General features: G+C 46.8%; 1 protein-coding gene across 2 annotated transcripts in view; it reads right to left on the bottom strand.

The window, feature by feature from the left end:
* Positions 1 to 26114, bottom strand: part of PRTG (protogenin) — an 85938-nt gene that overhangs the window by 6032 nt on the left and 53792 nt on the right. Inside the window, exons 12-19 of one of the 2 annotated variants that reach the window (XM_083413000.1) lie at positions 9466 to 9561; positions 8887 to 9073; positions 6863 to 6990; positions 6268 to 6438; positions 5228 to 5413; positions 3877 to 3997; positions 2892 to 3057; positions 331 to 432 (exon numbers count right to left, since the gene is read on the bottom strand). In XM_083413000.1, the coding sequence (XP_083269126.1) occupies positions 331 to 432; positions 2892 to 3057; positions 3877 to 3997; positions 5228 to 5413; positions 6268 to 6438; positions 6863 to 6990; positions 8887 to 9073; positions 9466 to 9561 (1157 nt within the window). The remainder of the gene's footprint in view (positions 1 to 330; positions 433 to 2891; positions 3058 to 3876; positions 3998 to 5227; positions 5414 to 6267; positions 6439 to 6862; positions 6991 to 8886; positions 9074 to 9465; positions 9562 to 26114) is intronic. The other variant, XM_083413001.1, reaches the window with a different exon arrangement.

Below are 26114 nucleotides of genomic sequence, written 5' to 3'. Positions count from 1 at the left end.
GCCCCATGTGCCACACAGCCTCCCCGGGTGTGGTGCAAATACAGTATGCCGTGTTGAGCTAAGATCCAACTGTCAATCAAGTCTGATTTGGCACACAGGATGGGGAGAGCTGCCATGAGGCGCTTTGCTTCAAGCAGCAAATTATCTTGAGCCAACCCTGTCTCCAGCCAAAGGAAAGAGAAGCTCTTGTGCTATATGAGATTTGAGGATTGCCCTTGTGATTAGTTCACTTCGCAAAATGCCCCAACGCAAGATATCAAGGCAGAAATTCAGAGCCACTCTCAGGCCTGAAGAGGCCAGGAGGCAGAATACACTCAGTCATTCTCTTACCTCTTCTGACTTCCCTCTCTTAGAGTCTTGAAAGAAGAGCCATTTCCTGGAACTCTTCTTTGCAATTGGCCCATAGCTGTTTATAATTAGATTGGTACCACCCTAAGAGATAGGGAAGGAAACCTTACGTTACTCAATGGGAAAAGGATTTGGCTGAAATTAAAACAAGGTCCTCACAACTCAACTCTAAAGCTTTACAAAAAATATTAACTCCAGCAATTTCTGCTCTCTCTTGGAAGCAGATTGGCTTAGATTGCAATACTATGCACACTTACCTAGGTGTAAGCCAAACTGAACACAGTGGGACTTACTCCTGAGTAAACATGCATAGGCCTGTGTTTGAAACCTTGCGAATTCTTGCATTCAACCCCTTCCCCCCCAAACACCCACAAAAGTCTGCTTGATTTCCATTGAGAGGACATTTAGACTACAGCAGAGTCAAAAGTTGTGAGAAGGGCAACTTTTGTGGGGCTGTAATTTTAGACCACATGTTTCTAAGGAAAGAGGCTATTTTAATGAGGTGGATGCAGATTGGAAGCAGAAACAGTGAGCTCTGTGCTCTTGAAGGTAGCCTTGACATGCTGCTGCTGTTCCCCAAGAGCCACTGGAGAAGGAAGAGCAGAAGTCTTCTGACAGCCACTGGAAGAAATCACCTTCTGAATAAGCTGGAGAACGTTACAGATGGGGAGCCCTAGAAAAACACCAGCACCATCTCTGTCTAGTATCAAATGCTCTTGGCGGGTTCAAGCATGATAGGCTTTCTACAAAATGTAACATGGATTATCCTAGACCAGTGGCGCATGAACGTTTTCCCTCACAGACCACTTGAAAATTATGGATGGTCTTTGCGGACCACCCAATGATTTTTCTGCCTGTTGTAGAAGTTGCAATGTGCTGGACTAAGTGGTTTTTAATAGTGACTTTATTGCTTTTTTATTTCTTATATTGTATTTTCTTGTATTACAATTTCAGTTCCATAAAATTCAAATTGTAATACAATATAAGAAATAAAAGCGGCAACAAAAATACAAATAAAATCACCACATTTAATGTGGACGTGCCACAGATCACCCAAATGAAGCTCCAAACCACTGGTGGCGCATGGGAACCCCTCCCCTAGACACATTTCCATGTGGCTTCAGGCCTGGTTTTGGGGACTTGGGTTGCTTTGGGGAAATCTTTACCCTGGGAGCTGAAGAGAACGAGCTTTTCTGTAGTTTCCATACCATTGACTCTGGTATGTTTCTGGATCCCTTGACAGGATGGGCTTGGGAGGCCCTGGTTTCTGGTGTCCCTGTCCTTTCTTAGGGATCATTTTTTGAAAGGGGGGGGGGGCTTCTGTCCAGTGCCTTAGGCATCTGCTAACAGCAAAAAGCCGGTGACACACAGCTCTGTTTCTCTTTTTCATTGGATATGCTGAAGTGCCCTGAACTTGGAGGTCTGGCGCAAGACTCTTTGCTGCCTGCAAATGGCATCCCTACCAATAGTGCATAGCAGCAAAGGCCGGACAAGTCACTTTGACACCTGAGGGGTGGGAGAATCCCGCAAACACTTCTCCCACTCCATGGCATGATCATTGGTCCTGCTAGCTAGGGATGATGGGAGTTGCAGTCCAACAATAGCTGGGGACCCAAATTTGAGAAACACTATCTTAAATGCATCTAAGTTGGGTGTGCCAGCTTATCTTTGAAGCCCTAAAAAGCTTGGCTCTAGGGCATGGGTAGGCAAACTAAGGCCTGGGGGCCAGATCCGGCCCAATCGCCTTCTCAATTCAGCCTGTGGACGGTCCAGGAATCAGTGTGTTTTTACATGAGTAGAATGTGTGCTTTTATTTAAAACGCATCTCTGGGTTATTTGTGGGGCATAGGAATTCGTTCATTCCCCCCCCAAAAAATATAGTCTGGCCCCCCACAAGGTCTAAGGGACAGTGGACTGGCCCCTGCTGAAAAAGTTTGCTGACCCCTGCTCTAGGGTAACTGAGGGCTCCTATCCTCCTATATCAGCCTGACCACACCCAAAGAGAGTCTTTTCTGTATCTCTGTGACTGAGACACAATTAGTTGGGATGAGGAGCGAGGCTCCATAGAGGCTCCATATGGACCTTTGGAATGCCTTACTTCTTGAGAGCAATTTGTCCTCCCCCACTTAAGATCTATGGCTTTTAAATGTGTTTGTGGGAGGGGCGTTATTGGTTTTTTTGTGTTCTCATTTTGTATTTTTATGTTGTAAACTTCCCTGTGCTCTTTGGATGAAGGGTGCTATAAAACTTCAATAAATAATAATTTTTTGGTGACTATTTAACTTTCCTTATCCAGACAGCACTGGTCTCCCTGGGCAGACTATTTTCATGTGACCCTCATTTTTAAAATGCTTTTATCCATCAAGCCTGTTTCCATTTTTGTGCTGCTTCATTCCTTTTATGAGACTGTTTTGCTTCTAATTATTGTAAGCTGTCCTGTGCGATGCAAATCCCTTGGCAGGCTGGGCTGTGCGTGGAAGTTTTCTGAATAAACAAACAAAAGCGAAGAAAGTGAAGGCAGCAGTGAAGACAGGCCGTTGTACCTTGGCATCCAGGAAGCTGCTTCCCGCCATCATGGGCTGTAGAGATTCCTCATTCTCAGCAAGATCTTCGATGCTCTTGCCCACCTCATTGGCACCCATGGAAGAGATGCTGCTGTGAGAGTGCTGGTGGGGCGCTTGATGGATGCTTTTGGGGGCGGACGTTTTCCTGTTCAATGTGGAGCAGGAAGGAAAGTGAGACTTAAGACAAGCAGGCTAGGCTGAGGCAAATTCCTTTCGATCTTGCGTTCCTACATCCTGTTAGATCAGGAGAGAGGATTCTTTGGCCCTCCAGATGTTGCTGGATGATGGGAGTCGGAGGCCAATAACATCTGCAGAGCCAAAGATTTCCCAGCCCTGTTAAAAGCAACCAACTGCAGTGATTTATGAATGGAACCATAAATCTGGCACTGGACTTTAGATTGCAGGTGTCTGGGTGTGTTCATGTGCTTCAATATTTACAAAGCTCCCCAGGAAATACAAAACAAAACAAAACCACAACACTCCCTACAAGGGTCTACCCTTGCCTTCTTCCACCCTAAACTACAGTATTTGTTTTTAAGCATTTGAACAGGTGATCCTCACTCCCATCCCCAACCACAGCCTGAAATGGGCCAGCCTGCCCAAAGCTGCCATACTTGACTCTTGTGTATATTCTGGCTCCAGATCCCAGGAGTTTTAAGACCTGGGGTATGTAAGCAAAACACTTTTGTACTGCAAATCCAGACACATCTCAGGTAAGCTTCTCTAAGCAGAAGAGCTCGCATGTCCACAGCATGCAAGCAATTGTGCTGTCTCAAAGGTCATGAGCTTCAGACTTCCACAGATTCCACTCAAGGCCTGAGCCTGGGAGCCCACTGCTGTCACAATACTGAAATGCTACAAGTAAGAAGCGTCCAAGGTCCCCCCAACCTCACCGGACCCTCACTTATGTGGGTGCTTCAATGGTACCACTTTAGGAGCACCTAACTGCCCCCTCCAAGCCTACCTGGCTTTGCTGCGATAGATCAAGATGAGGATGCAGATCAAGATGCACGTCAGGGCAATGCAGACACCTGCAATGATGCCTGTCATCGACTTCTGGTCCAGCTGGTAATAGCCGGAATTAGCTGCAAGGAAGAAAGCAACACCCAGGTCTATCATTTGCGTGCCCCTTTTGCAGCACAATTTCTGGGCACCCCTTGCAATTGAAAACATCGGCTACGGACATCGGGGAATCCTGAGGAAACTAACTGGGCCAGGCTCCTGATCGCTGCTTTCCATACAAAGGTGCCCAAAGAACAAGTACCCGGTTCCCAGGCAAGATAAGACCCAGGGGCCACATGCAGCACTCTCTATCTGGCCCTTGGAACCCTCCATGGGCTCCTCCCCTCACTGACCTTGAGAAAGGCATACACACTCCCCACAGCCATCACTGAGAAATTACTGCTCTCAACTGCCTTCTAATAAGTGTCACTTTACAAACAGCTACAGGAGCAACCCACATCCCTACCTTTTTCCTTGTGTGTCATCATGCAATACTCTTCTGATGTTTTAATCTGTGTTTTAGCTTTTATATATCATATGTTTTACTCTTATGGTAAACTGGGGGCATAAATCAAATAATAAACAAATGAATTTTTTAAAATGGCATTTTAGACTGTAAGCCCGACTGCAGGGAGTGTTTTAACACAGATTTTTTTCAGTCACTCTGAGAGCCACAAACAAACAGAGGAACTAGGTGCCTCCAAGGTGCCATGTTTGATTGTGCAAACTGTGGGTCTCCAAGGATTTCTTACTGAAGTCAGTGGGGTGGGGGAATTCCCCAGGAGCTACTCTTTGTCCCTGCAGGTTTGACATTTGCAGAAGCCTTGATTTAAGGTAGCTTCATAGCTGCTCTTTCCAGCTAAGGCTCCCTTCAAGTGTGATTTTACTTAGGAAAGTATTTGAGGTGTGTGGAGGAGAGGGTGGGAAGACTGTGTGTCTGTCCTTTTTTGCCACTCAACTGTAGATTCACAATATGAGGCAGTTTTAACACATAACAATCTACACACATTTCCCTCCCACCCCCAGTGTAACATTATAGTGACTCTTGAAACAGGCAGCCTGTTTCAGATCATGCAGAAGAATCACGTATAAGTAAAATAAATAAATAAATCACATGTGCAGGTGGGGGCGGAGAGCTACTGTAAACCATTCTGAGAAAACTTCGTGACAGAATGTGATCTTAAAAATGTATTGTAACAGCAACAACAATAGTAAAGAATGTGTGAAGAGACGGTAAATGTGAATCATAATCACTTAAAGACCTGGTGTTCTAAGACCTGACTAGGTGATTGCCACAAATTCTTTGCACTCACCTGTGTCAGCATCTGCCGAATCCAAGCGTTTGGGTCTTTGGTTTGATTCCGATGCTTCCTTTGGTAAGACAGCAAGTTCCACCACGTTGGAGAAAGGGCCTTCCCCCACTTCATTGGATGCAGCTATTTTAATGAGGTAGATGTTTCCTGCCATCAGGTTCTCCAGCAAAGCCATTGTTATAGTTCCTATGGGGGAGGGAGACAAAACAAGGCAGGAAGATTGAATTGGGATATGGCTGACCATATCAGGTTCCCTGAGAGCCAGACAGGCCCATCTAACTTTATCTGGACCCTGGTGCCCTCCAGCTGCTGTTGATGGAGTATGTCCCCAGGAACCCTGGCTGGGACCAGTGGGAGTTTTGAGTCCAACATCAGCTGGAGAGCTGATCCAGAAAAGCTAAGCAGTGGGGTAGACCAGAATAGAGATGAAGGCCTGCTTATCAGTATAAGAATTCCCCGCTTTCTACATGAACATGCTGTTGAGTTGGATCAAGTCTTTTATAATCTGAATCTAGAAAAAGGATGGTCAACCTGTGGTCCTCTAAATGTTTAATCTCATAAATGTTTAATCTCTTTATTTAAAAGCATTTCTAAAACAATTAATAGTCCAAAAGTCTCTTAATAGTTCTTCTTCAAGAAGAAGAACCTTCTCAGCTCCACCTCCCTTCTTCTCCTCTACCGCAAACCAGGCAGACAGAAGAAAAATCTAGCTGAGCAACCAGCCCTTGTTCCAGGAGCATCCTCTGTGTTTCCAGCAGAGTTGTGGGTGCTAGGTTTAAATACTGCTGCCGAGCTGAAGCACACAAGGGAGGCTGGCTTGCTCCCTTTTCTCTCTCCCTTCGGATATCTGAGTGGAGGAAGCAACTTTTGCAACAAAGTTCAAGGTGAAACTCTGGATTCAATCAGACAGTCTATCACCCAGGAGGCGAGCCCTGCTTAATAGGGCTGGCAGCATTTAGCAGAAACAGCAAGTTTAGATTTACCCGGATAAAGCTGGGAACAAGCTCTCCACAGCCACTTTGCCACAGTCACTCACTCACCTTCCCGGTGCAGGACTTGCCACTCGCCAGCGATCCAAGCTTTCCTTGACGCATAGAGGATTGTGTAACGTGAAATGACAGTGCCAAGCCCACCAGGAGGCTTCCAGGAAACCAAGGCTGTGTCTTCCTCTATCAGAGTCGCCTTCACTCCCAGCGGAGGACCAGCTGGTGCTGAGGGGAAAGCCACGCAGAATTACTGGGAGGCAAACAAATCAGCAAGCCCTTGCCTTGAAACCCCCCTGTCCAAACACACTGGAAGGTCCCCAAAATTGCTTGCAATGTAACTAAACTTCTAGATGCCAACTGAAGAATCCTCTCCCATGGACACAAATGTGCCCTCAGCTTAAATTGTCATTTTTGTTTCCCCCTTTGATGTCCAGAGCCACCACCCTGAAATTCATTGCCAAAGGGTTTGTAACACCTGGCATCCACGCACATCCAAACATGCCATGGCAGGTGATCAACACTGGCAAAATGTACACAAAGACATCCTTTGCATGGGGATCTTGCCCACTGCCCAGCTGGTCAAAGGGAGCTGCTGGGTAGTAACCCAGTGCATGATGACATGAGCATTTCTTTACAATGTCACCCTCACCTTCTGGAAGTGTTGTGTGGTAGACCACAGGACTCCAAGGGCTTGAGAGCTGATCCACATGTAGCCGAACTGCAAACTCATACTTAGTACTCGGCTCCAGTCCCTGAACCATCATATGAGTTTCTGAGCTGTAAACATAGAAACACGAGAAAGCAAAATTTAATACCAGGAGTGGCTGATCCGTTTTCCACCAAAGTGACCTGACCCTGCTCCCTTCTGCAAAACCCAGAAAATGTGAAACTTTTTTTTTTGGAAATAATATTTATTAAAGGTTTTATAGTTACAGGGGGGGGGGGGGGGAGAAAAAGACAATAAAAAAGAAAATTAAGAGACAATACATCAAAAATAAAAGAAAAAAAAACAATACATCAACACAACAAGAAAAAGCAAAAACATTTAAAAACACACCCCTTTTCCATATCTTTATCTTTCAATGACTTATTTCCTCGACCTCCTCCCACCTCCCATTTTTGTATTCCAGTTAATAATTAAATCAGCAAATCCTTTCCATCTTCCACTGCTTTCTATCATTTAGTTGTCTTAATTTATTTTAACCTTATCTTACCATCAAAATCTTAAAATTTATCTGTACTTAAATCCTTATCATATATCTACTAAAGTCATATAATTTCATTCCACCATTTCCCAACATTCCTTAATTATGCTATATTACTCTGACAGAAAATGTGAAACTTAAAGAGGTATTCTATTGTTTCTACAGGATGGCTGAAATATAACACTTGAGAAGGAGGACTCCATCTTCTGGCCCATCAAGAAAGCAACACCTGCCCTGGATTGCAGAACCTGAACAGTTAGAATCAGGATCTGCATTTCCAGTTCACTCTCATTACTGCCCTAACATGAACAATGACATGTCTGGCCTACGTGGCCTCTCCAGGAAATGTCCCATGACTGGCCATATATCACATGGCCTTGAAGAGGCTGGCATTCTCTAATTGATAAAAAACGTAACAGGCAGGTCTCTAAGTTCACTAGGCATTGCCAAGTGGGTAGATCATGGCCTCATCGCTGTGACCTCATATGTGGTGTTTGTATACAATGGGAGTCAGAGGCAGGAAGACTTTGGAAATTGAACTGAAAATAGTCTAGAAAACATATTGCCCTTTAAAAGCCTAATATCTGAATAAGGGCATTACTAAATAATTATTTTTTCAAAGTTTTTTAGCGTTCCCTTGTGGGGGGGAATGCTTTGATTAAATATACTGTAATTTAATTTATTGATACATTCCACAACCTGTTGTATCAAGACCACTACCCCCCCAAAAATACATATTAAACCTCCACCCATACACAGAATAAGTAAGACAAAATTTTATATTGTGTTGTTTTCAAAACCTTTTTGAAAAGGAGAAATTCATGTCAGAATAAGCTTATACCCTTAACGATTGGGGTCTCCATAACCGTTAACTGAAACTAACTCCAGGTTATATTTTCCTGAGCTTGAAGCTTTTACAGCGAAAGAGGCCACTTTCCAAATCACACATTGACTAAAGAGATCCTGGTTGATGGATCAGGCCCAAAGCCTATCTAGTCCAATATCCTGTTCCCATAGCGGCCAACCAGGGAGGAAGCCTGAAAGCAGAACCTTGAGAGCTGGAGCAACAGCACAATCCCCACTTGTGAGTCCCAGCATCTGGCATTCAGATGTACTTACTGCTTTTGACAAATGGAGAGAGCACAGGCACTATCGCTGGTCGTCTTATGCATGAATTTGTCTAAACCCCCTTTAAAGCTATCTTACGGTAGCAAATCCCAGAATTTATATGTTATGGTATCACCCAAGGATTGTGGCTGATGAAGAGGAGGAAGAGCAGCTCAATTTAACCAAGTTGAGATGCACTGAATACAAACAGGCCCCAAAATGAACTTGCCCTGGAGCAGATCTGGGGGCTCGACTCTGGCTTTGCAATCCTAGATGCTCCATAAAAATGCCAATTAAAAGAACCATGAACTATCTGAAGGGAATGAGGGCAAGTATAATTATCAGAACGGATGATACGCACGTCTGGAGGTAGAGGACCAGAGAGGCATTCTGTAGCCCTACAGGGTTGCAGCGGAGAGTGTAGTTAATGATTTGTGCAGAGGTGAATGCAGGTCGTCCCCAGTGCAGGTAGATGGAAGAAGAGGTGTTTGCTTTGGCATAAAGGTGGTGAGGTGGTGCTGGAGGCAGGACCATTCGGTCACGGACAGCTGTGGAAAACAGAAGAGGCAACAAGGAACGTGAGTCGCAAGCGGCTAGGAATGATAGGGAGAGTTTGAAAACTAGACTAATATCCCATCTTGTGCAAGGACTCATAGCAGTCAGTGTGAGGGCTTAAGACCTCCAGCCACTAAAAGAGCCTTAATAAATCAAACAAGTCTATGATCACTCCAAAACTTATGGCAACAAGCTCTCAGTCCATTGGAACATATACCATGGACTCGACATATTTTTTAAAAGCCCTTTCCCCATAGGCCTAGACTTCACAATATCGACCTAATACCAAAAGCAGTTAGAGGGATTGCAGAAAACGAACAGCAATCACTATATCCATAAAAGAGAACCACAGCTGGTGATTTCCATAAAATAATTCAACACTTACAGACACATCCAGGAGTGCTGACCGTCTGATCTGCCTGGTAGCCTTCTTCCACACTGTTGTAGGCCAGGAGTCTGACATGGTACTTCCTTCTGGGATCTGCAGAAATAAGAATATTTCATTAATCAACTGAGACCCAGGAAGACCCACTCAGATTCTTCCTCACTGGACTCAGACAGCTCAAGACACTGAACTCAACAGGGCGCAGGTGCCTCACTAAAAGATGCCCTTCATTTAATCTCTTCCATGATGACATATTGGGAGGGGCACATCTATGGCCAAAGAAGCTCCCCTGCATGCTGACACCATGATGGTCTGGAGGTGACCATCGTGTGGATCACAGTGGCGAGGTCAGGGCGAGAGAGGCAAGGAGCCAACTGTTTAGCTTGGCAGAGATGAAAAAATGCTGCCTTTGTTGTAGCTGCAGCAACATGGCTGCCCCAACTCCTTCCTTGCCCTTTTGTATTTAAGGGCAGGCTCAGTGGCATAGGAAGAGGTCTGCATATGAAGTGCCCTATACACTTACAGGTGCTATGTGAGTAACAAATGACAGCAAGTTTGTGTACCCATTGTTACAAGTGCTACCAGCAGAAAGAGGAAGAGAGGCCTCACGATCACCCTAGGAGTTGCATAGAAGGCTGTCTTACGCAGTATCCATCCTTTGGTCCCCCAAATCAGAGTTGTCTACACCCACCTACTGGCAGCGACAGTTCTCTGGGGCTTCTGGAAGAAAGCCTTTCCTAGCCCTACCTAGGCCAGCAGGAGACAGGTGGTGGGCACTGGTGGAGGAGGAATGGGGGTGCGGTAGGTGCAGCCCATCCCGGGTATCATCCCTGGGGATGATGACATCACTGTCCCGCCCCCTGGGATGTTTGCCCCGCCCCTACAGGCAGCTAGCCCACTGCCTCTGATGGTGGGACCTTTTCCATGTGAGACAGCTGTTCTGCCACTGAGCTGTGGCCCTTGGCAGCTTATGGATGAGCAGGTGTGACCCATCAGGTGAAGGACAGCTTGGTGGAGTAGCTAGAGGAGCAGTGGGGAACTCCAACTCCCTTCATCCCCAGCCAGAACAATGTGACAATGTATTATTATTATTATTATTATTATTCCCTGTCCACCTGGCTGGGTTGCCACTGTCTCTCCATCCTCGTGTTGGGTCATCAGCCTAAGCCCTGGGGAGATGCGGGTTCAAATTCCTGCTCTGCCATGAAGCTCTCTATGGGACTTCAGGGCAGTCACCAACTCCTAGCCTGACCTACCTTGCAGGGGAGGGTAACTATGGGATGGGGTTCTGAGTGCCTTGGAGGAAGGGTGGGATTAAAATACAATAAATAAATAAATAAGATGTTCTGGTGCTTGCAGTGATTTCAGCTTTAACAAAACTTTTAGCGGAACATATCTGCAGTTGAAGGTCTTCAACAGGCAAGACAGTGTGCCGATATCTAAGTTGTGTTTTTGGAGGAGGATATGACAAAGAACTCCCCGCCCCCTTTCAGCAGTGTGCGCCTCCTGTTCTTTTATACTTCGCCCCCCTTTGTCTGCTTCCCTCCTCCAAAAGGGTCCTTTGATCTGCAAGCATCTGGAGGCGATGTCGTTCTGCAGCAAAACACCAGAGGGGGCTCCCGCACTTCCCCTGAAGGAGGAAGACACTCTTTGGGCTTCCCATCCTCAGTTTAGGCAAAACTGCAGGCTGCACCCCCAACCCCCATGGAAAGAGCTGGGGGGAAATGGCAAGAGGCAAATGTCAAAAAGATCTATTCTAATGAAATCCAGCACCAGCTCCTTCCTTCCTTCGCTAATCCTCAAAGATGCAGTGAAAGGCACAAAATGGAAAAGCCTTTCCTGAAGAGATTTTGATACCACAGAACAATCCCAAATAATCAGCAAGGGGAAGGGATGTGAATTGGAGGTTAACATCGTGTCTCCAGCCACACTTCTGACTGATGAGCACAAACGTCTTGTATGACGGTGGCAGAAGCAATTCAAGCTCCCCAAATTCATGGGTTCAACAAAATCAAGGCAAGCCTGTCTCCACTTACAGGGGACCCACCTAACCACTGGAACAGAAGGGATTAAGTGAAACAGAAAGGGCAAGCGAGTCTGTCCAGACTTGGCACTGGATCTCTAATCCAGCCCTGGTGTTAAGTCCAGCTGTTCTGAAGGTTTCAGCCTCCCCAAAATAAAATGCAATGAGACAGACTCTCCCACCGCCACAGCCCCCTGGCCTTTCAGAGGAAGATGGGCATGATGCTATGAGGTACCGCTTCAGTTTGCTGCTGCTACATCAGTCAGCACAGAGCTGCCTCCATGCTTTCCCAGCAGAACCCTGAAGAGGTGTGTGCCAGGCTATGCAAGAGATGTGGCTTTCTATGACCTCTGCATGTAAAAGCAGGAGCAGCTGCACTGGTTGGACTTCTGTTTGCCACTATTAAAGTAGATGGTAAGGTAAAGGGACCCCTGACCATTAGGTCCAGTCGCAGACGACTCTGGGGTTGCGGCGCTCATCTCGCTTTACCGGCTGAGGGAGCCAGCGTACAGCTTCCGGGTCATGTGGCCAGCAGGACTAAGCTGCTTCTGGTGAACCAGAGCAGCGCACGGAAACGCCATTTACCTTCCCGCCGGAGTGGTACCTATTTATCCACTTGCACTTTGACGTGCTTTTGAACTGCTAGGTTGGCCTGTAGGCCTGATGTTCTCCACATCTATATTAAAGTCTACGTCAACAAAATGAGATGGCTGCCCTAAATATGCCCAGTGCCATATAGCTGACAGAAGGGGGAGACCATGTGCTCCTTTTCATTTTTTAAAAAAGGGTATGGCCTCTTTCCTAACTAACTGGCTCTCCTCCTGACAAAGTTTCTTGCCCTCCCAAAGAATTGGTTTTAAATCTCTGTGCAACTATTGGAGAATTTCTGGATGAAAGTGTTCAAATCCTTGCCAATCTTTTGCACAGAGGAATCACCCCCATGCCTTTAAAACCACGTTTCACAGAAGGTTACCTAGTTGCCAGCAAGTACAAAAAGAGGGCAGAATTCATTTCCCACAATTATACATGAAGCAAAAGACAAACAAACAAACAAAGAGAGACAGACAGACAGAGACAGAATTGGAAACACAAGGGAGATCCATTATCTCTTGCTGGTCCTGAATCAGAGGCTGGAGAGAGGGTCCTGTTGTGGATGGTCACAGCAAGTTTTGTGAAGTTTTTTTTTGGGGGGGGGGTGTCCTGGCAAAAGTTTTGCAGAAAAGCATCTGTTTACACGGAGGTCACAGAAGTGCAATGCTGCAATCCCAAAAAAACCCTGCCATTGTTTCTTTCAGCTGCTACATGTTTGTGAGTCTCCAAAGACGGCAGAACTGAGCCAACAGGTCAGGGCTAGATAAAATTAAGAAGGAATCCGAGGTCAGGAGCATGAGTGGCTTTTCTCTTCTTTCAGAGCAGAGAATCCACCCCTCTCCCCACCCTGAAGCCTCTCATTCATTACAGATGAAGGTTTGAGAAAGCAAAGGGGATGTGGGGGTGAGCAAGAAGACAAAGATAACATTTCATAATAAATTGGATATGTGTGTTGATGTTGATGTTGTTATTGTTAAAGCCTTGGGAGGGGAAACAGTCTTTCTTTTTTTAAAAAAAAAAATGTGATCACATATTAAGCTGTGCCACTGGACATTATATTGTTTCTGACCTGAAAATATGAGATCCAACAGAAAATCTGTTGGGAGGCCTTGTTGCAGCAGGGACTTCAAGTCAGCAATTTACTCTTAAATCTCAGCCAAACTGACTTGATGAAAGTTTCGCCCAGGAAATTTTTCAGGTTAGCTTGCTGTGGTTTTTGAAAAATGCTCCTTAACAAGAAACAGGAAGAATTATGGGTTGCCCAGGGGGCGTTCTAAGGCACACACCTCTCTGGCCAAATGTCCAACTTTAATTTAATCTTTTGTGCTTCTGTGAAACTCCCCGTTCCATTGTTGAGCTGCAGTCCGGCTGCAGAGCCTTGCTGGGGTGACTGGGCTGCCCCCAATCCCATCCCCTCCAACACAATAAACTCCAGATAATCATTCAAGAGGAGGCCAGCAGAAAGGGCTGCTCTGACATCTGGGTCGTGGCCTTTGACATGGGATCTGGGACTCGCCAGAGTCTGCTCCAAGCAACAGAGGTCCGGGGGAATTGGGGAAGGGGGGAAGGGTGGGAACAGCCGGCCCAGAGAGAGAGAAACCCGATCCTTAGAAATGCACGTCTGAAGCACAGAAATGTAAATACACCAGAAACCGATTACGAGAATAAGCAAAGGCGTTGTGAGTTCAAGGCATAAATAAAGGAGGAGGCAGCCAGGTTTGCTGCAAGGGCTGAGGAGGCTGTTCAGAGCAAGAGGAGGGGGAGGCAGGGAGGGGGGAGAGGGGCCCTCTCCAAAATTACTTCCTCTCATCACTGATGGGAGGGGGGAGAAGCTCATCAATGCATCACTTCTGTGAAGGATCAAAGAAGACTGGCTAGTTAAGTCAAATACGTGCTTGTAAATATTGTAACTGATGCAGAGTTTCAGTGTTGGTTCATTTATTTCATTTATTTATTTCCATTTATATACCACCCTTTTCCAAAGTTCTCCCCCTCCCTATTTCATCCTCACAACAACCCTGTGGGGCTAAGAAAGTGTTTCTCAAACCTGGGTCCCCAGCTGCTGTTGGGACTACAGCTCCCATCATCCTTAGCTAGCTAGCAGGACCAGCGGTCATGGATGATGGGAGTTGTAGTCCAACAGCAGTTGGGGACCCTAGTTTGAGAGGCACTGGGCTGAGAGAGTGTCAACTGGCTCAGTGTGGATTCAAATCCTGGTCTCCCAAGCTATAGTCCACTCTAACCGCTAGGTCACACCTAACTAATGTTATGAGAGGTCTGTTAAATAAAAATATACAGAGAGAGGCATGCCCTTCAGGCAACCACAGTGGTTTACACTCCAGCTGAAAGGTGACTGCTGGGGAGGGGGGGGGGGCTCCAATCTCTGCTATCTCTTCCACAAACTAAGTAACTGCATAAAACCCCAGGTTGCTAGAAACCAGATGGAAGAGTCCATGTTGGCTGCTGCCTTTTCCTGCTTATCTGTCAAAATCTAAAGACGCCAATTCTCTGGTGACTTGCCTCTGCTCCCTTGAAGGGGCCTCCGGACAAACATCACCTCACTGCCCCCCACCCCAGTGGGCTGGCAGTAAAAACATCACTGCTCTTACTGTCCACATCCCTGGAAAAAGGAGAGGGGGGGGGAGAGGGAGAAGAGGGGCCTCCCTGGGGCAGCAAGGCCTGATTTCCAAGTGAAGCACCGCAAATCGTGTGGGTGGGTGGGTGTGGGTGTGTGGGTGTGTGTGTAGAGAGATGAAAACAGATGAATGAAGACCCTGCATGGCAATTCCACTTGAGGTAGAAGTTTATTTTATTTTATATTAATTTTAGCTGTGCTTCTGAAGTTGCAAGCAACTTTCTTTAAACAGGTGTGGTGGTTGGATCAGGGATGGGAAGTTAGGGATCAGCAACACAGCTCAAAAGCCTCTGAAACTGTCCCAGTTCTGGGCTAAAATATATAAAGGCATGCATTGGGGGTGAGGAGTGGGGTAGAGCCCCAGGAATATTGGCTTTGTCCAAACATTATGTCAAACCACCACTAGTGGTAACGTAACTATGGTTTGGTTGGTGTCTGAATTGGTTAACAATGGTTTGCAGCCAGCCAGCCGAGCAGAATCAGAAGTCATGGTCTGAAGCAGCTTTGCCAGCCGTGTGTGCGCTAACTGGCTCACGTAAGGTCTGAATTGACAGATCAGAAATATCTGAAAGAACGCCTCCTTCCCTACAGACCCTCTTGGGTGCAGAGATTGGCAAAGCGTGCTCTCTTCTTAGTTCTTCCACCCTCAGAGGTGTAGGTGTAGGCATAGGTGTGTCTGTGTGTGTGTGGTAGCCTAGGAAAGGGCCTTCTCGGTGGTGGCCCCTAAGCTGTGGAACTCCCTCCCACCACAGAGGTGCACCTGGAGCCTTCATTGTACAGCTTCTGGAGAATTCTGAAGACACACCTCTTTACCCTGGCTTTTGACACTTGAGGTGTATATTTTTAGGACCCACCTAAAGCCGCCCAGAGTGGGCGGGGTACAAATAAATTATTATTATTATTATTATTATTATTATTATTATTATTATTATTATTATTATTATTTTGTGATTGTGTTTTAATAAACTATTTTTGATTTTGTATTTTAATGTGACCTGTCCTGGGACCATCAATTGATGGGTGAGTAAATCTTATTACTATTATTATTAATAATAATAATTTATAGCCATTTCTCCACCTCCAGGGGCCCTTGCACCAAAGGAACATGAGTGCTGCTGAGCTAATGACAAGCAGAGACAGGCAGACAAGCTTTGCCTGGGCATCTGGAAGCTCCTGCCATGGTTCTGAGTCCAAATCTAAATGATGGTTTGCCTGACAAAAGGCAATTTGGGTTTGCCTTTAAAAATCTGACTTTGCAGCAGGCTTCTGGCATCTTCTTATTGCCACCCTCTAATCTGGACCCCTTGCACTCGCTCTCGCTGCCAGGAGCCCTTCCTCCCTTTTGTTGCTGCCCAAAGGATTGAGCACAGTTCACTGGCTCTGCTTTGTAAGATGAGACGATGGCCCCTAAAACTCATCTCGTAGACAACAATCATTTAAATGGAATTACAGAGAAAAGGAGGCCACCTCGGGATGGAGGGGGGAGGGGAGGAGCCCCTGGACTCCTGGCCAGTCTCCACAATCAAGGGAAAACACATTTTAGTCCTGCGAGTAACTTTTCCGTGACAAAACCTCATCAGAATGTAATAGCTGAAGAAGCTGCCTTGCGGCAGGGGGGCGGGCAAGACATCGAGTCTTGTTTCACCCACCCACCTTTTGCAAAAAATGAAATAAATAAATGTCTGGAGGTGTGCGTCTATAGCAATATCATGCAGCAGGACACTTCCATCAGGAAGCTGGTACAGTGGTACCTCTGGATGCGAACGGGATCCATTCCGGAGCCCCATTCGCATCCTGAAGCGAACGCAACCCGCGTCTGCGAGTGCGAGGGTCGCAATTCGCCGCTTCAGCGCATGCGTGTGATGTCATTTTGAGCGCCTGCGCATGCGCAAGCAGCGAAACCAGGAAGTAACACGTTTCGTTACTTCCAGGTCGCCACGGAGCGCAACCCGAAAACACTCAACCCGAAGCTACTTCAACCCGAGGTATGACTATAAAGGAAATTATCTGCAGAACCCGACTGCACATGATAATCAAACTACCCACCTGAAAGGAGCACACTGGCTCACTTAAGCCATGGGTAGGCAAACTAAGGCCCAGGGGCCAGATCCGGCCCAATCGCCTTCTAAATCCAGCCTGCAGACGGTCCAGGAATCAGCATGTTTTAAATGAGTAGAATCTGTCCCTTTATTTAAAATGCATCTCTGGGTTATTTGTGGGGCATAGGAATTCGTTCATTTCCCCCCAAAAAATAAAGTCCGGCCCCCCACAAGGTCTGAGGGACAGTAGACCAGCCCCCTGCTGAAAAAGTTTGCTGACCCCTGTTAGGGCTCAGGAAAGCATCATGTTCTTGCCACCCAAAGCACACCTGCACCATATGAGTTTGCTATGCCCAGAGCACAGCTCTTTGTTCACAGAAAGACCTCAGCAAATGTGTTGGTGCATTGGAACCCCACGGTGGCCTTGCCTGAAAAGTGGGGACAAAGCAGCTTCTTCCCCCAGATTAGCCAGGCAAATGTCAAGGTGACCAGGATGATAAAGTGTCTGGAAACCAAGCCTGATGAGGAATGGTTGAAGGAGTTGGGTATGTTTAGCCTGGAGAAAAGACTGAGAGGTGATATGATAGCCATCTGAACAGTGGTTACATAGGAGATGGAGCAAGCTTGTTTTCCGCTTGCTCCAGAAGGTAGGACCTGAAGGGTTCAAATTACAAGACAGGAGATTCTCAGTAAACAACAGGAAGAACTTTCAGACAGTAAAAGCTGTTTGGCAGTGGAACGGTCTCCCTCAGAAGGTAGTGGACTTTTCTTTGTTGGGAGGTTTTTAAGCAGAGGTTGGGTGGCCACCTCTCATGGATGCTTTAGCTGAGATTCCTGCATTGCAGGGGTTGGACTAGATGACCCTCAGGGTCCCTTCCAACTCTAGAATTCTATGATTCTAAGTGAATTCCAGAGAACAGGAGACCAGCTTTCCAGGACTCCACAGATAAAGAAAGAGCAGAAATAATTCATGGGCTCTTCATTCATCCTCTGACTGAGATAATCCCTCTAAAAAGCTTCTCAACAGCAACCATGAGAAGATGCTACAAAGTTTGTTTTAGCATCTGTTTTAGTGGATGTCACACAGCAACAGCTACCGCCAAGCACAGGGCACACAGCGTTATCTTATGAACAATAATACATTTTTACACACTGACTGAGAGAATCCATTCAGGGCCCCCAAAACTTCCCCTAGAGCTATGAAATAAATTTCCTTTCAGAACTAACATTTCTCTGTTGGGCTGTCATGAGCCCTTGATGGCACTTTGACCCCTTGGAGCAGCAAAATGAAAACACCATCTATCATTCCTTGCACTGCAGCAAGGAGCAAGCTTTCATTGCAAAGCCATCTGCAGGCTGAAGACTTGCCAAAAAGCCCGGCCCTTCTAGCCGTTCTGGGCTGCAGATCAGGCAGACAGCTTACAAAGGCACTTGCTGTTTCAGTGCTGCTCTGGGGGGACGACATGCTTCACCTATTACCTATAAAGCAATTTGCTGCATTAGGAGGATAAAGAGGATGGATGGGCAAATGGATGTGGCATGTGGATTTGTACAAGCCAGCCCGTCCGGATGCTTCAGTGCCCCAGATGCCATTAGTCCATTTTGAACACACAGACAAGAGAAGGAAGACACTCTTCCTGACACCACAGGATTGTAACCCTAGAATTCCCCTTGGGACAATGCACAGCTGGTTTTCCACCAAGAAAACCCAGCGGAACAGAAACACAAGTTGCAAACGGTGTCAGACCAATTGGCCCACCTGGCTCAATATTCAGGGGTGGGGCACCTGTGGCCCTTGACATGTAACAATTCCAAACACCCCTGGCCATTGGCCATGCTGGCTTTCACACCCAGAGCCCAAATAATCTCACAGCTCACCCTCAAAATCTGTCAACAAATAGGACCCCTGGAGTCTTCTGACATCATCCTAGTCTTACTCTGGCCTAGTTTTTATGGGCAGTTGCCAAGGTGGATGGAACGTCCTCATGCAACCCACAGTCTTAGTCCCTTTCAGCTGCACTGCACACACCTAGTTCCAGGCCACAGCAGCGTTTTATTACAGTCAGACCTCGTGTTGCGTCCGCTTCATGTTGTGTCCTTTCGCATTATGTCCCGCAGCAACCCGGAAGTACTGGAATGGGTTACTTCCGGGTTTCACCGCTTGCGTATGTGCAGAAGTGACAAATCACGCTGCGTGCCTGTGCAGACACAGCGCCAGTGGCGTAGCGTGGGGGGTGCAGGGGGGGCCAGCCGCACCGGGCGCAACATCTGGGGGTTAGGGTTAGGGGGCGCAAATCCACGGGTTAGGGGGCGCAAATTACTTGCCTTGCCCCGGGTGCTGACAACCCACGCTACGCCACTGCACAGCGCTTCGAGTTGTGGGCATTTCATGTTCCAGACGGGCCTCCAGTATGGATCCCATCCGTAACACAAGGCACCACTGTACTCTTAAAGAGTCTCCATCGTTCACACAATATGGTACAGGGGCTGCTTTGCCTGCATGTCAAAGCTGCCTCCCTCAAATCAAGTAAATAAATAAAAATACTGAACTGACCAACTGCATCACAGATAACTTGGTTCTGACCCCCCCAAAAATACCTGCCCCTCCAATATAAATCTTGGCTATGCCCATGTTTGCCTGCCCAATCCCCTGCCAAGGACTGGAAAGCAAAGAGGCAACATGCACCAAACTTCAGAGTGTTTCAAAGAAACTGAGCCCCTCACACATACTCTCCTAAGAGGATGCAATGCTGCATCTTTTGCACAGAGCTCCCACGAAAAGACAAGGGTTCTGGTGGCTCAGGCATTATAGGGAGTTGGAAAGGGCATTGCTTTGGTCATGCAAAGCCCTCAAAGCAGCCTAACCCAGCACTGTTCTCTTGCACAAGTACAGTATTGTAAAAGCCTGAAGGAGAGAGCTTTTGCACACTCGTGTTCATTGCAAAGAAGGTTGTGCAGGATAATTTCTAAGGATTGTGCCTCGGGGGCACGTTTGCTGCCCCAAGCAATTATTTGTTCCTATAATAGGGCTAAGTCCTTTACACACTGCAAGAGGAGCAGGTCTCTGCCCAGAGGGGCTTACACTCTAAGGAATCTCCAAGCTGGTGGGCTGGATGCACCCATGGCACCAAAGGACCTCTCCTCCCTCAATTTGGCCATTCACGCCCTGAGTGCTACAATCCATTGGGTAAAAGGTAAATAAAGGTAAAAGACCCCTGGATGGTTAAGTCCAGTCAAATTCGACAGTGGGGTGTGGCACTCATCTCCGCTTTTAGGCCGAGGGAGCTGACGTTCGTCCACAGACGGCTCTCCGGGTCATGTGACCAGCATGACTAAACTGCTTCTGGTGCAACAGAACACCGTGACGGAAACCAGAGTGCACGGGAACGCCATTTACCTATTTATCTATTTGCACTGGTGTGCTCTTGAACTGCTAGGTTGGCAGAAACTGGGACAAAGAAACAGGAGCTCACCACCATTGTATGGATTCAAACCGCTGATCGGCAACCCCAAAAGGCTCAGTGGTTTAAGCCACAGTGCCCCACTTCACCCCTCCATCGCAGAGAGGTTTAGAAAAAAGTTTCTATTGGCACTAGTGTGCTAAGGCTGATTTCCTCATGGGTGGGGCAAGAAAGGGATGCAGAATCAGAATAAAACTTTATTTGCATAGCCAACAGGCCATAGCATCGAAAGACAAACACCAACAGAAGTACATTACAAATATAGTTAAAATCTTGTGACCTATTAAAACCCAAGGTAAATTAATAATCTCAGTACTTAAAACTTGGCAGAAGTGATAAAATAATAATCATAAAACATAATGATAATAATCATAAAAACCCAGACGAGGAATCCGGGTGACCACACTGATATCATTCAGATACCAGCTCTCAGTCTCATTGCTCTCTCGATAAATTTGGCAACCTTCTCTGTTGTCGAGCTGTTCTGGTCGGCTAGAAGTGAGCACAATTTGGCTTCGCAAGAGCGGCCGGGGATGGCAGATAGGAGCGGCGTGATGGTCTCGTCCCTGAGATCTTTATATAGGGAGCAAGACAAGAGAACGTGTGACGCCGTCTCTACATAGCCAGCTCCACAGGGGCAGAGCCGGTTCTCAAATGGAATTTTTTGATATCTACCTTCAAGAACAGCTGACGGTAACATATTTAGTCTGGCCAGTGTAAAGGCCCGCCTAAGTTTTGGAATGGTTAAGGTAGACAAATAAGGTGCCCGAAAATCAAAATGGGAGGGGGGCAGATAAGCGTACCAAGCACTAAATTTCTTAATATAGGCCAGATTATTCTGCTGCTCAATATCCTTCAAGCGCTGATCGATAATGGTTTTTGCCTTGGGGAGACCCACTTTCAGGAGATGCTGTGCTTGTAGGCCACAAGTAAGTAGTTTTTGATGCACTACTTTGGACCACCGACTTCTATGAGCGTCTCGTGCTACTAGAGGTAATAGTCCGGATGGGTTTAAATTTAAACGAAGCCAATAGTTGAATGTTCTTATCCAGGTCCGGGTCTCGACGGAGAGGAGGCCGGTCTCCAGCCGTAGGGCCGCATTTGGTACGCATGATGGAACGGCTAGAATCTGTCTTAGGAATTTAGACTGGACCGTTTCGAGTGTGCGGCAATGATTTCCCGTCCAGATTTGGGCCCCGTAGAGTAGTTGTGCCAAGGGTTTTGCTTGAAAGACCTCCAAAGCTGCTGGGATATGTCTGCCCCCCTTCGTAAAGTAAAAGCGAGACAGTATTTTAACGCTTTGAGATGCTTTTTCCCTAGCATATTTATGGTGGGCCTCCCAGGCCCCTGTTGACTGGAAAACTACTCCGAGGTATTTGAAAATTTTGACCTGTTCTATTGGCTGATTGTCCATCTCCCATCTGTGATGTCTGTGTCTCCTAGCGAAGACCATGACTTTAGTTTTTTGGTGATTGACCACCAATTGATCTCTCCTGCAGTAAGCTGAGAATTCTCTTAGTAGCCTTTTGAGGCCTACTTTAGTTCGTGATAAGAGAACCGCGTCGTCCGCATAGAGGAGCAATGAAATTGATTTTTCGGCCAGTTTGGGGGCATGGAACTCTGGGGATGTTAGGTGTTTGACCATGTCATTGATATATAAGTTAAATAAGGCTGGGGCTAGAATGCAACCCTGCTTGACTCCTTTGGTGGCTGGTACAGGGCCAATTAGTTGCCCATTTACTGAGGCTCTTACATATAACTTGGAGTCTTTATATAGGCTTTTTATCAAGAATAGTAATCTTTTGTCAATGTTGGTAGCATTGAGTTTCGCCCAGAGTTTGATTCGTGAAATCGAGTCAAAGGCCGCCTTTAGGTCAATAAATGCTGCGTATAGAATCCCACGTGTTTTGTTGACATATTTGTCAATGAGATGTGCTAATACGAAGCAATGGTCTATTGTTGTTCTGCCCTGTCTGAAGCCGGCTTGCTCCTCTGCCAGAACTGCCTCAGTTTCCATCCAGTCGATTAGTTTAATGTGGAGGTGTTTGGCGTACAATTTGCTGGGAATGGGGAGGAGGCTGATGGGTCTGTAGCTCGCTGGATCTGCCATGAGACCCTTTTTATAGATTGGGATGATTACTGCCTCTGTCCAGCAACCAGGGATTATGCCTGTTGAATCGATGTATGTAAATATTGACGCCATTATAGGAGCCCACCAACTGGTATTGTTCTTCAGGAGCTCTGCTGGAATGTAGTCTATGCCCGGGGCTTTGTTGTTTTTCAGTTGGGCAATTAGTTTCCCCACCTCCTCTATGGAGACAGGAGGCCAATATGGTAAGTTCTCAGAGTAGGCACTTGGATCGTTGTGCTGAACTTTGTCATCATAGAAGAGGGTTTGGAAATATTTCATCCACTCCTGGGGTTCTACAGTGCATGTGGGACCAATCTGCTCTTGGCCCAGGATCCCCCTAATGGTACGCCAGAAGGAGGTTGAGTCTTTGTCATTCGAGGCCTTCACTAGTCTACACCAGGCCATTCTCTCGGCTTTTTGTTTTTTTACCTTTAATAGCTGTTTGTAATTTCGTCTTAAATAGATGTAGGCCATAAATAGCGAAGGTGCTCCGGTGTTTCTGTAATTCCGATAGGTTGATCTCAGACGTTTCCTTGCTTGTCTACACTCCGAATCAAACCAACTCTCTTGATCCTTTGCCCGCTTTGTAGCAGAGTTAAGTATCTCAGTTGTTAGGAAGGTCTTTAGTCTTGCTAATAACTCGTTGAACGAGTCCATGGCCTTTGCCCCGGTATTGGCTAATACAATGGCTGAGTAGATGGTCTTCACGTCTTCCGAATGGAGGAGGTGAGTTAACTCTGTATTAAGCATGGGGGACCATTTAATGCTTCTGGGGGCCAATGATCCCAGGTTAACGATGGGGGTGTAGTAAAGGTTAGCCGTGGGTTTGTTAAACGATGGGCCATTGAGCGCTAAAGTTAGTGGGAGGTGGTCGCTTTCGGTGTTATGTCCCACTTGAAACTTCGATACAGAATTATAGGCGAATCTTGATATCAGAATATAGTCTATCACACTTCCTCCCATCTTTGAAAGATGGGTATACTCCCCTGGGTGGTCCTCTTCCCTACTACCGTTTAATATCATCAGCTCCCTTCTTTTTGCGACCTGGGCTAGGCATAGCCCCGAGAAATTACATTTATTATCTTTAGAAAGTCGTGAGACGCATTCTTCGGTTGGGCTTTCAGGGTCCTGAATCTGATTATATTGGCTGTAAAGGTTGTCATCATCAGTTCCCATACGGGCGTTGAAATCCCCCCCGATTATGATCGGTGTAGAAGGGTAGGAAGATTCTATGGACTCTAAGAATGCCTCTAACTCTGCCCAGTTAGCTTTCACTATGGATTTTTTTTGGCAGGGGGGCAGGTAGACATTGACCACTACCAGTGCATCTCTCTTGATTTTGAGTAGGACTGCCGTGGCTAGTGAATTGCAGTTTGGGAGGGCTTTTAAGGAATGTTCAAGCTCTGTGGAGATGAGACTAGCTAGACCTCCACTAGGCCTACCTCCCCTCACAGATGGAGTAGCAAGTAGGGAGTGGCAAGAATACCCATTGAACAAAATGGGGTCGCTGTACCAGGTCTCCTGCAGGAGGATGATATCAAATCGCTTAAGAAACATCACAAATTGTTGATTGTTTTTCTTAGCGCGCCATCCTGCAATGTTCCAGGACAGCAGCTTTAATTCTCTGTCCCTCCATGGTGTAGATTTGTTGGGTCCACAGAGTCCAGTGACCCCTTTACATCTAAAAAAACACTCCCATTAAGTTTGTCAATAGGCATCTGCTGCATAGGGGAGTGATTATCCATAGCTCCCGGGGACTTAGGGGGGTGGTTTGGGCTTGGGGGAGTAGCTATTTCATTTGGGGAGAGTTTAAGATAGTTGAACCAGGTACTCGGAGATGTGACAGTCTGTTTTAGTTTTGCCTTACCATACACCAGCGGAGGCTGCGATTGGTCTTCCGAATCTACGCATTTCAGTTCATGCTGTAAGTTACTTTGCTCCTATCTTTCTCGAGAAGTTGGCACGATAATGGTTTGATGTTAACGCCAGGAACTCACCCTGTGGAAGCTTGCAATCTCAGCGCTATAAATCTCTTTAATGAGCCTTTAATGAGCCACCGGCCGCGCTTCCCTGGCCTTCCACCAGCTTTTGCTTGGCCTTTGAAGGACTCCTAGATAACCGAGCCGCTCTAGGGGCCCAGCATGACGAACCTAAAACGTGGCCGTACCTCTTCTGTGGAAGACCTTTCCTTTAATGCCTCAGAACCTATGTCTAAGATCTCGAAACCTACTGGGCTGGATTTACCACCTAAGACTTTAGAGCCTTCTATTTCATCGTTAGAAGAGTTTTTCTGCAATCTCGTGCCCCCTTCGCCTGTTACCATTAAGCAGTTAGATTGCCTACATGATCCTGCAATGACTTCAAACAACCTTTTAAACACTTCCAAGCAGGCAGACTGTCCGTATGACCTCGCAACGACTGCAAATACTCCCTTGCCAGGAGACAAACCGCTGTTGGATATAACCTCCAGCCCAGTCGGCCTCTCTCCTCACTCCGACTCTCACTGTAAATCTTTATGCGATATAGTACACTCAGTGGAGCTGAGGACTTTGCAGAAATATTGCCTGCACTTGGCTGACGAAATAAAGGTGCTATCAGCCTCCGTCAATATGTTAGAGGGAAAACTAAATGCTCTCACCAAAACCCCTACCCCGATTTTGATTCCGCCATCAAATCACCAGGGACCTGATAATCATCAGGCACAGAGCCCAAGTAGGGGGCAGCAGCTAGTAAACCTCCAACTCACCCCTAACAATATATGCTTGAACATCGTTCACTCCCGCTTCCCCTACCATGCCTGGAGAAATTGTAAAGCTGCTGTGATCTCACTGCGAATGTTGACCAGGTCCTACTTGGCCCAGGGCGATCTCCTATCATTAGAATGGCTGCCAGAGACTCCAAAATTTAAGCGCTTGGTGCTCAAGTTCGATTCTCCCAGGCTTCCTACACTTTTGAGCAAACTTCAAAATCGCCTCAACTGGTATGGAATCTTCCCACAAAGATGCTTCTTTAACAACTGTAGGGGCATTATTGGGAAAATCCCAAACTCAGCAAATTTGGTTAGCCGACCTACAAGGAGGATTGAGGATCACGCCCGGAATTCGCAGCAACGGTCCCTCCCTATGAACCCCTCCCCACGATCTACTAGACGACCATCCCACCGGCAAGAAGGGACTGCCTTAAGGGGTAGAGCTTTGATGGATCCAGCTTTGGCCCCGCCAACCTCCCTATTGGCGGCCAAGGGGAAAGGGAGACCAGGAACAGAGGAACAAAACGATAGAGTGCACATGCAACAAAACCAACAAAACCAGAGCCTAGTGCATCAGCAGAAAAACAAAGCTCCTATTGAGACTCAACTTCATTCGAACGACAGAGAGGACTCTTTCTCCATAGAAGAACATGCCCTAATAAATCGGTTCTGGTCACTACAGACGTCAGCCCAAAGGGAAATCTTGGTTAGACTGGACACCCTGAGAAGCAGACTGACCAAAAAGGTGGCCCATGTTGAGACTACGGAAGGCTCATACACACGGCCTATATCCCCCAAGTGCCTAGTGGACAAGAGGACGGCGGGAGGCGCCTTTAAATGCGATGCAGCTGAGGAGGGAAGAGGGGTGGGTGGGTGGTTGAGAGAGGGGGGTATGTGTGTGAGAAGGCACTTCTGTGGTGAATGGATGGTGCAAAATACTGTGTATGTGGGGGGGTGTATGTGTATGAGAGAGAAAATGGCTGGCTGAAATGTGCGCATTGCAAGAGCATCAAATCAAAG

This window comes from Podarcis tiliguerta (assembly GCF_965153285.1).
Source record: "Podarcis tiliguerta genome assembly, chromosome: 14".
Taxonomy (NCBI): domain Eukaryota; kingdom Metazoa; phylum Chordata; class Lepidosauria; order Squamata; family Lacertidae; genus Podarcis; species Podarcis tiliguerta.
This window is presented reverse-complemented; position numbering and strand designations above follow the sequence as displayed.